The sequence below is a fragment of the Hoplias malabaricus genome, unplaced genomic scaffold (assembly GCF_029633855.1).
Source record: "Hoplias malabaricus isolate fHopMal1 unplaced genomic scaffold, fHopMal1.hap1 scaffold_169, whole genome shotgun sequence".
Taxonomy (NCBI): domain Eukaryota; kingdom Metazoa; phylum Chordata; class Actinopteri; order Characiformes; family Erythrinidae; genus Hoplias; species Hoplias malabaricus.
Window position 1 is genome coordinate 72,501 of NW_027100828.1, and position 11,307 is coordinate 83,807.

Here is an 11,307-nt window from a genome sequence, read left to right on the forward strand (position 1 = left end):
TGCGTATGACGCCAGCACCATACAGCCACAGCTCGCAGCCAGATTTTACAAACCCAACGGCAAGCTGCCACTGACTGCTGGGCATCTGTGTGTGTGTGTGTGTGTGTGTGTTTCCAGAGTTAAACGAATCGAAACACAATTTCACAACCATCAAACGGAACCGTGATACACAACCTTATGTCGCCGTATCTGCTTTTTATTTGTCTGATGTGTGAACTCATTAAATCTAATACCTGACCAAATCACTCTACAGCCGTCATCAGCTGTCACTACTGTTCTGTAACTTCAGTAACTACAGCGATGAGGATAGGCTTAAGCATGAGCTGCAGAAATACAGAGAACACAGTTCCACTGCTCCACAGCCCTGTGCTGCAAGGCTTTTTACCCCTCCAGTCAGTGCTTGGCATTGAGCATGGTGACATAATGCCCATGTGTGTCAGCTCCAGATCTCATTGTCTGTGGAGATCAACGGAGAGTGCACAACTGAGCTCCTGTGTCAACAGTAAATTCAGTTTAAACTAGGTGAATTTACTCAGTAGAAAATTTAGACAATGCAGTCATTTTACACAGCCAGTATGATATGAGAGCTAGCGTGTCATAGATAGAAACACACACAGACACGTACACACAACGGCCTCTCAGTGAGTCCTCTGTGTGGATATAATGTACTAATCCTGCAGGTAATTATATAATGGTTCTGTGAAGTGCTCATTTCAATCATTAGTTTGTGAACGCGCCCCTCGTACATAGATTCGTATACATCTTAAGTATCATCTCAGTTCAGTTTTTTAGAAGAAACAGCAGTACAACAAGAAAAACAAGATGCAACATCAAAATTCATTCATTCAATTATTATCTGTAAGCGCTTATCCTGTTCAGGGACCTGGAATCACTGGCCGCAAGGCGGGAATACACTCTGGAGGTGGTGCCAATCCTTCACAGGGCAACACCACACACTCACACCTATGAACACTTGTCTGTGTTTTTCCCACCACATCCTCTTAGAAATTTACAGGATGAATTAATTACTCATTGTTTTTCACTGAACTCATCGGTCATCTGATTAGTTTACTCGTGGATGGATATCTCTGTGTTTACACTGGCAGATTTTGCCTCACCTTGGATAAAATAGGAGTTTGGGCGCTGCTGAAAACCGTATTTAGCCTCTGAATGCACAGAACTGAAACAATATAAAAATACAAGTGTAACTGAACCAACGTAATAGAAGACTTGCATGTCCTCTTGTGTTTCATTGCCATCTGAATGTTTTATCACAGTGGAAGCATGTTAACTTTTTAATCTTCCATCTGAAAAAACATGTTATCTGGTAAAGCCAGTCTTATGTCGTCAGGCTACATTTGGCCTCCAGTTCCTGATTGATCAGTGCTGTCTGATCACGTTTTTTCTTAGTTATAGAAAACTGAAGGGTACGATGTTTCCTTCTGCAAACCCAACCTTCAAAATCCCGCCCCTTTACTGAGAGAATGCACATTCTCTTTATGCAGCGGGAGCTATAGCGACAGGTGAAAACAGAGTTAATCAGGCTATGTTTTAGCCCAATGCATTAGACAGGGCCCACTCTTTAATGCCTATAATAAACAAAAGTAGCAGCACCACAGCAGAACGTTCTACCAGAAAGAAAAATGCACTCGCGTAATTTACATCTTGAAGTTTCCTTCATGTCTGATAATAGCATTTAGGGTTCCTCAAGTTCCCCTCCCAGCCTCGAGGCTTCTGTGCAGGTTCTGGGGTCATTCAGGTTTATAATAAAAAAAGATATGGTCATGTTTACGTTGGACTAATAGAACAGATTTTCAAATCAGGACCAATCCAGTTCAGTCACTGATTTTGTAATCGGTGGTAGCTACTGAAATGTTGCTGTAACTGTGTATTAACTATGTTTATAGACTGGGGCTTGAAAAGATGTGAAATCTTAAGAATTTTTAAAATATATTTCTTTATAAATCTGACCTAAAAGTGTCCTACAAAGTCCTGACCTTAATGCCATAACACTGTCCCTTTCTCTCTGTCTCTAGGCTCAGAAGCTGAAGACCAACAACACAATAGATGTGTTATGTGTGGTACGTAGACTTTATCTCATTCTAAATCTCTGACAATGCAAGGCAAGAACACACCCTGAAGGGGGCGCCAGTCCTTCACAAGGCAACACAGACACACACACACACACACACACACATTCACTCACACACTCACACCTACGGACACTTTTGAGTCGCCAATCCACCTACCAACTTTTTTTGGACTGTGGGAGGAAACCGGAGCACCCGGAGGAAACCCACGCAGACACAGGGAGAACACACCACACTCCTCACAGACAGTCACCCGGAGGAAACTCACGCAGACACAGGGAGAACGCACCACACTCCTCACAGACAGTCACCCGGAGGAAACCCACGCAGACACAGAGAGAACACACCACACTCCTTACAGACAGTCACCCGGAGGAAACCCACACAGACACAGGGAGAACACACCACACTCCTCACAGACAGTCACCCAGAGGAAAACCAAGCAGACACAGGGAGAACACACCACACTCCTCACAGACAGTCACCCGGAGGAAACCCACGCAGACACAGAGAGAACACACCACACTCCTCACAGACAGTCACCCGGAGGAAACCCACGCAGACACAGAGAGAACACACCACACTCCTCACAGACAGTCACCCAGAGGAAACCCACGCAGACACAGGGAGAACACACCACACTCCTCACAGACAGTCACCCAGAGGAAACCCAAGCAGACACAGGGAGAACACACCACACTCCTCACAGACAGTCACCCGGAGGAAACCCACACAGACACAGAGAGAACACACCACACTCCTCACAGACAGTCACCCGGAGGAAACCCACACAGACACAGAGAGAACACACCACACTCCTCACAGACAGTCACCCAGAGCGGGAATCGAACCCACAACTTCCAGGTCCCTGGAGCTGTGTGACTGCGACACACCCTGTTCCAACAAAACGTGTCCACCACATGAACAATCCCCACAATACCATACGTTTAAATCATACGATACAATACGCAGCGCAGTCGTGCACATATACATGATGTTGTTCCACTGTAGCGTTAATCTAATATCCTTCTGCGTACTGCGGAGAATAAATGTAACATAAAAATACAGACTCAACACAGCGGTTATGTTTTCACATTGCGACCCCGTGGAGAATTTCAGCAGACCTTTGACCTTGTTCTCAAGGGTACTTCCTGCCCAGTGTGTTCGTGGTCTTTGTAGTGGGTGTTGCTGAAATGAGAGTGTTGCTTATCTTTTGCCTTTTAAAGTTCACTAAATGTCATTGTACATAATAAAAGCTGCATTACACACCGGAGTGACATTTAATGTTGCTGCGGCAGATCCAAACAGCCTCAAAACGTGGCTGCCTTTTTTCAGCCAAACGTTTCATTACAGCAGTAAAGGACTGTTTTCATCTCACAGGCATCTGAAGTCACGTAACGTATATCACATACAGAATGTACTGAAAATGCATACCCGGTCGTACAATAAAAGCCCATTTATTGGGACATTTGGAGCATTAGTGCAGTGTAAGTCTGATTTACCCGTGGTGTGGATGTAAAATCTTTACGTTTGAACCCAGCCTCCAGACCTTAATCACTATTACAGTTCATATCAGTGTAACTATAGACCGGAGTTCCTCAGGGTAGGGGTAGGTAGAGGAAGGCTTGGATCCAGCATGGTTTGAGGATTTCATGATTCAACTCATGTGATCTGAGTGTGTTTGAGGAGTGAAAGCACTAGATCTGATGGACACTGACCCTGAAGAACCAGCTGTGGAGAGCCTTGCTATACAGTCTTTAAAGTATAGCATTTAAACTAATGCAAGAACACAGCATGCAAAGTTGATCACTACCATATCTAATTATAAATTCTCAGTAGTAGTTAAATGACGTTTACATAGGTCTCATGTGGGAATGTATTCAGTTTTATATTTAAAGGTCAGTGTGTGCTCTCTAACAGAAATATATTTTCAGATTTTCCTGAATTTAGGATAAATTTTAATTAGATTGATTAGTGGCATACTCAGGCTACACCCGTTTTATGGGTTCAGCACCACATGCCTGTGGGTCTGGTCAAGTAAATAAAAATGTTTTAGATGCCATTTTATACTTTTTGTATAAATAGTATAGTATAGTTTTTGAAAGACATTTGGAAGGTGATCAGCTGAGCATAGCTTTGTGGTTATTTCAATGTTAATCATTGTTTACACAGTGTGTATTCCCGTGATGTTGTTAACGGGACTGAACACAGTTAAGACAAATCAGGAGAGACTTTTGAACCATCTAGCGCTCACTGATTTTTTTTTTGGCCACATTTCCAAGGAGAGTTTGTACCGTCTCAACACTCGATGCCATTACGAGCAGCCGTATTGAGTCGGATAAAAACAAAATGTGTAAAAACAAATGTATTCGCTACTGTAACTTGTAGAGATTTTACAAACTGCCGCGTGCTGAATGTCTACAGTTTGTCTTGATTTACGGCTCTCTCCTTGTTTGCACATTATGATTCAATCACTTCTTGGCTCACTTGGAACCATGTGTGAGCAGGTGCTATATAAGTACCCAGGTACCAAATTTGCCTAATGGAAACGCAAAAAAGGCAAGTAGAGTAAAGCCAAGTTGAGTAAGTAGCATAGTGGAGAAGCTCCATAATCGCGCATGATTAGAACAACAACTCATCAATGTTCTTGCCTAAGGCTACTTTTGTGTCTTCCAGGACCCACAGATCGACGACCCCAGCTCCTCCAACGCCATCTCCGGAAACTCCTGCGAGCGGCAGGCTTCACCATCAGGCTTCAGCTCTCTGCTGCTGTTACTGGCCATTTCTCTGCACTGCACCCTCACGCCCATGTCCACTCGCACGGCGCGGTTGTAGCCACCCGGCAAAGGAAAAATACGGACGCTCACAATTTGTACAAAATTGATCTCTGTTCCCAGTCTACCCGTTGTACTCACCTTCTCTCTTTGTCTCCCCTCTCTTTCTCTCAAGCTCTCTTCTTACGGCTCTGGGTTTTCGGAGCGTTGGTTTCTGCTGTGTTGACGCAACAAACAACAGTGGTTTTTGGTGTGTTTGAGTTTTCTCTATGTTCCCTGTTGAGTTTTCTTTCTTTTTTTTCTTTCCCTTTTTTATTTTATTATTATTATTTTCTTTTTTTGACTGGGAGAAGAAATGGAAAGAAAGTGTGAGATTTATTGGAGGTCTTGCAACATTCCAGAAGGGACCACAGGGTGTTCTTGCTTGGCCTCTGTGTGGAGGGTGAAAGATCATTCAGAGGGTATAGATTGGCTTCAAATACAATAACTGAAATGAGTACAGGCAGCTTTGTTAGGTGTGTTTTTGATGAATCTCATCTGTGTTTGCATATATTGTGTGCTTACTGATACGATATGCGTTGACTTATATCCAGCACACAGACAACACATAGAAGGAGCTCAGTGGCACAAGGCAGGAGTTGTCCACTATCACCATTGTCATTTGGGTATTCAGTGGAGATTACTGACCATGCTCCTCTTCACAGGAGACATAGACACATAGTCCTCTTCCTAACACTCAGCATAGAGCACATATCAAAAGCTCACTTTCACAGACCATCTCAGAGCTGTTTAGAAGGTTTGGCTGGGGACGATTTCAATCTGAGCTTCAGTGAGTAGTTTCAGTGGGCATAGGTTGGTCTTAAAAGGCGTATAGTGTCTAGTTTGAGGGAATTGAGAGACCCCAGAGATAGAGAGAGTGTGTGTGTGTGTGTGTGTTACAGTGCCTGAGTTGGTTTAGCAGTGGCACTGAGTGTCTGTACCAGTGGAACTGTGCAAACAGAGTGCCTCCAAGCAGAACCGTGATCAACAGTGTTGTTTCAGACGTTATCAGACATAAACCCTGATCTTCTCTCTTAAAACCATCGCTGTAATTATACTCCAATCACACGCCACGCCAAACAACCCCGCCCCATCGGTCCTCAAAGAGTGTACATTCATATTGCCTTTACAATGTCACAGTGGACTGTACTAGGACCTCTGTGTCCAATTGAATTATGACATGTTCCTGTATGTATATTCTAGTTTCTTTTTTTAGTATTGTAAGTCTATTCTGAAAAGCCGCAGGGGGCGTGTCTTATCATGGCTGAATCATGTCTATATGTTAAGCAGATGTAATTTGCTAGAATAATCTTGATTTTTGGAGCAGATTTGGTTTTAAAGTTCCCTTTTGAATCGATATGTACCTGAAGAAACAGTGCGTTCATGAAGCATGTGCAGTTACCCACTTCAGTCGTCGCACACTCGAAGCATTTATGACATGCTCCTATGGTTTGTGTGGCTTTTGGCAACAAACTCATTAATACAGTGTACTTCAAATGATTTCAAAGGTATCCAGATGCTATACAGTTATACACATGTATCTTAAAACTCACTGGATGTACCTTCTGTAAGAGACTGTTTTGATTTCTGAAATGGTGTTAGTAGGCCATGTTGTTTGAGTTGTTTTTAAACACGTATACATCTTATTAAGGAGAAGGCTACATCTGAAACGAGTGGTATCGCAGAGTTTAAGTAAATACACTTCTATTGTTTAAAGGCTTGTAAGAAAAGAACTCTTATTTTTGTATTTTCCGTTGTGTTTACTACGAGACCCTTGCCCGTGTTTCCAAACTGAGCAGAGGACTGAACCGAGATTATAAATATAGCATGGGTCATAATTGCAATAAAGGTTCTGGGCAGCTGAGATGCCTGTCATGGGCAGGAAGGCAAACACTGAGTATACAAAGCATTAGAGGTGTCTTTCTAACACTGCATTGCACTTTAGACTGTTGAGCTGTCAGCTGAGTGAATATAGACCTTGCGTTGATCCTGTCAGCGTTTCCCCCTTTGTTTAATGACTTTCAGGCTGGTGAATGATTACAAATAAATGCCTGAGACGTCTCAGCTTAAAACCCAATCAGTGCTGCACTTCTGCCTCGTCTATTTGCTCGTTCTCCCCTTACATCCACACTCCACATCTCAGCTGTCACATGCCTTAACCTGCCTCCCCCTTCATCCACGCTGGATATAGGTGGATTTAACAGCCGAAATCAATTAAAGATCATAGCTAGCTGCCGTAGTGTTTTGTAAGCTCAGTGTCTGCCGCAACACCCGAATGTGCTTTTTATAAACTGGGATCCGAAAGTCAGAACAGTGGTCATTTGGAATAAAAAGAAGTAGTGGGGTATACTTTTAAAACATTCACATCGGTCATCGCGACGGAGGACTTCTTGATTATGAATAAAAGATTCCTCAGCTATCTGACATATTTCTTCCTAGCTTGTGACAACGTAAAGAAGTATTCTATGAAAACAATGATTAAAATGTTGACTCATCGAAGTTATACTGTGGTCTTTCAGTGTGGGGATTGGTACTGAACGTCAGAACAGAGGACACTGCTTCTACAGCCTGACACACAATGATCCACACAGTGCTTTCTGTCATAAATTTCAGTCTTACAAAATGTTTAGGAGTCAGTTGCAGGTTTATTCAAGAGACAAAAAACCAAGTTGAAGAGGAGTCAAAAAACCATGAAGACCGTCGGAGAAAAAACAACCATAATCCTAAGGGTAAACCAAAAACTAACGCTCAGAATTGCCAATATACTTCAAACAATACTTCACAACCTGTGGAACAAAACAGTGAGCTTAAATGTTCTACAAATGATTTGGCTAATCAGAGACAGGTGAGGAATCTAAGCTAGAACTCAGGTGAGTGTGACCTCTGGTGGTTTGGAGGAGAAACTGATTGGGCTGATGTGACATTACCAAAAGTTTTTACATCAGACCACAGCTCAAACCATCACCTGTGTCTCGGGGTTAATATGTACATATTTGACTTAAATAGCACTCCCAGGAATTACACAATGTGTCTTTGTGGATGTACATATACAACTCTGACGTCTACACAGTGTTACAAATCTTTCAAAAGATTTCACCTTCCTCCAAACCTCACAATAACTCTAACTCAAGCCCTAAAGTTAGGCCTTAACCTAAACCTTGCTCATAACCATGAACCTAAGTCTGAACTCCAAAATCAGTCAAGAGCTGCAAGATTGTCTTCTGTGTAATGAACTCCCGCAACAGTTTACAGCACTGTTTCTGTGATTCTTCTTCAGGTTCATAAGAGGAAGTTTGTTTTTGTGTGGATTTAGTAAAAATAGTTTATTTTACAGTCACTAAAGTCCTGTGGGAGTGAGTTCAGGGGATGGGAGGTGCTTAGGCATGATCTCAAGGTAACTGCAAGAAAGATATATATATATATATATATATATATATATATATATATATATATATATATGTGCAAAAGTTTTAGGCACCCTATTCTTTTAGTACAAGTTCTGTTATAGATTTGATGAATTCTGTGTTATTGCATCAGCACACAAAAACATTTTAGATTTACTTTATCAATATAATAATAATAATAATGTTTCAAAAATAAGAATAATTGTATGTCATAATGAAAGGCTCCTGAGTTTTTGCATGAAATAAAAAGTGTGGCAATCCAACTTCTTAAAAGAACTGTGATGGATTCTCTAAGTTGCTCAGTAACACTACCATCTAAATTCTTTATAAAACTGTATAAACTCTACCTTTATATTTAATAAAAAAAACAAGCAAATGGCCGTCACATATAATACTGATTTATTGCACATTTCTCTCTCTCATTTATTGCACATTGTTGCCTTTTTTTCAAGTAATAAAGAATGAATTCCATTATTTTTAATGTCATCTTTACTTTACAACATTTTTTTCTTGTGCCTAAAACTTTTGCACAGTACTTCATATATATATATATATACACAGTGATCCCTCGTTTTTTTGCGGGGGATGCATTCCAAGACCACCCACGAAAAACTAATTTCCATGAAATAGAGGATATATACTTCTTTTTATGTATTTAACGAGTATTTGGACGTTTAAAACCCTCCCTGTTACTGTTAACAACCCACCCTTTGCATTAAACAGTCGTTCTATAATGTTTTTCAGCTGGAACTACATGTGATATCCCACCAGTTTCTTTAATAGAGTCATTCCTAAGCTGTGATTTAGCGTCAGTAAATTTCACTCGGATGTGGACATGAACAACACATGTACTGTACGTAAGAAATACTTGTAAATGATATATTGTCACCTACAGGCCTCGTCTAATACATGGAAATAATAAAAAAGCCCCCTTGAAAAAACCCATGAAGTAGCGAATCCACAAAAGATGAACCGCGAGGTAGCGAAGGATTACTGTATATATATATATATTATGGGCTGCTTAGTTGCATTAGGTGTACAACAAGTTTTAAATGGTGTTAATATAAAATATGAAGATAATTAAAAGTTCAAACATTCTCCAGCTTGTTTGTGATTTCATCTCAAATGACTTTTGTCATTCTATTCAACAAAAATTACTGAAAAAAAGTTTGAAAATGGCAAGTACGAAGAATTTATTGTTTACTGCATTCGTTATGAGCTCCATCCAGAAAAACAACTGCAAAATCATGTTCATCTATTTGTTCTGCTCCAAAAAATATGTGTGAGGTTTAGTTTAGACGACTGAAAGATGGTGATTTTTATGGTAGTGGTCTTGAATGTAACATTGGTGCTTAATTATTTGAGCATTATTAGTTTTATTATTATATTTTTTAGTTAATAAAACATTTCTCATTTTTAACACATTTATCATGAAATAACAAAAGAGAGAATTTTTGAATCTCAAACTGCAATTAACACGTCACACAAAAATGCTTTAAAACTTATTTGAACATTTAATAAATGTAATCATTTCTGGAGCTCATGCTGCTGTATCCCCCACTGAAGGAAACGTTTCTTAAGAAAAGACGGAGGGCAGTTGGAAAAGAGGTGTTCAATGATTAAATGAACGATGAGTGATTATCACCTCCTATCGAATAAACACAGTACTGAAGTTATATGCGAGGTACAAGGACGACATCCTCTAAGAGTTGAGAGAGCAGGGAAGAAAGTCACAGCTGACAACTTTGCTCTCTCCTGTACATCTGGTAGGTTTTTATTCCTAATGACTCTATCGCTGGCCTTTTCCTGGATCATTTTTACAGAAAGTGACCTTTTCATCTCCTGTTATTTTACCTGTGGATTCAGATCTATTGTACTTACCTGCTCTGGACACCTTTGTATGAAATTAATCCAAATGCCAAGAACGAAGCCCTGCACCATTAGAATATTCCTGCAGCTGGATCTGTAAGGGGTCTGATGCATAATTTTGTTTCATTTGGACATTGTGTAAAAAGGCAACACACTGTCTGTGACTACAACTTTCTCCCTGTTCTCCTTTGAGTTGCACTGATAGGTCAAATACACTGTGTGTCCAAATGTTTGTAGATAGCCCTCAAAATGGGTGAATTTTGCTACTTTAATTGGCTCCTGTTTGGTGACTCCAAAGAGCTAAGTCCTCATCATCATGAGTTTGGTGTTCAGGTCGTTTATTCCTAAGCTAATACCAGCCCATGAGTTCATCACTACATGCTTCCTATGTCTGAAGGAATTTGTTAAATTACACCCTTTACATCCACCCTCACATTAAAGGCTAAGCAGCAGCTCTATGAAAGTGTCAAACAAATAAATACAGTGGAATTTGAGTTCCTAACTTGTGCTGGGAAACTCTAATAGGCGTCTTGCCTGTGACGTAGATGGTGGACAACACTCTAGAAGCTGCACTTAATTTAATGCAAAATGACGAAAAGGTGTGTTGTTTCTGGCTGCAATCATTCAATGTACAGTGGGACATCTGTGCACAAATGGCCCAAAGATCCCAAAATATCCAGAAAATGGACTAAATTTGTCCACTTTAAACGGACACTTTGGAAAGGACCATCCGCTCACTCCGTTATCTGTAGCTCATTTCACTGGCGCTTTTCCAACAATTGGGGCATGTAAGGACACCAACGAAAGGTGTTCAAGAGCCTCTGTAACATGGAGGTAAACAGGGTAAGGACACTCACTTCGCCTGTTTTAGTTGGTGTTAGTTAACGTTAGCTTGACTCGCTAAACTCGGTGGCACAGATTATACTCGGCTACGTAGCTGCATTACGGAGGTTTATAGTGTCGGATGAATTCGAGTTCAACTTCGATCACATTTACAAGAATAACGGTACCTCTACATTTGAGTTTAGCTTATTGCTAGGCTATCGTCATGAATAATGTTGGTTATTTAGCTAGATACTGTCATAACAGTCAGTCATAACGGTGTTTTACCGCGGCGTTGTTCAGCTGTTG

The 11,307-nt window shown here is 40.8% G+C and overlaps 1 protein-coding gene across 1 annotated transcript in view; it reads left to right on the forward strand.

Annotated features, from left to right (window-relative positions):
* The window catches only part of LOC136681753 (GDNF family receptor alpha-1-like), a 28,842-nt gene extending 21,395 nt beyond the window's left edge, over positions 1-7,447 (forward strand). Inside the window, exons 6-7 of the mRNA XM_066658733.1 lie at positions 2,037-2,081; positions 4,767-7,447. Of these exons, the coding sequence (XP_066514830.1) occupies positions 2,037-2,081; positions 4,767-4,925 (204 nt within the window). The 3' untranslated portion in view covers positions 4,926-7,447. The remainder of the gene's footprint in view (positions 1-2,036; positions 2,082-4,766) is intronic.
* The last annotated feature ends 3,860 nt before the right edge of the window (positions 7,448-11,307 follow it).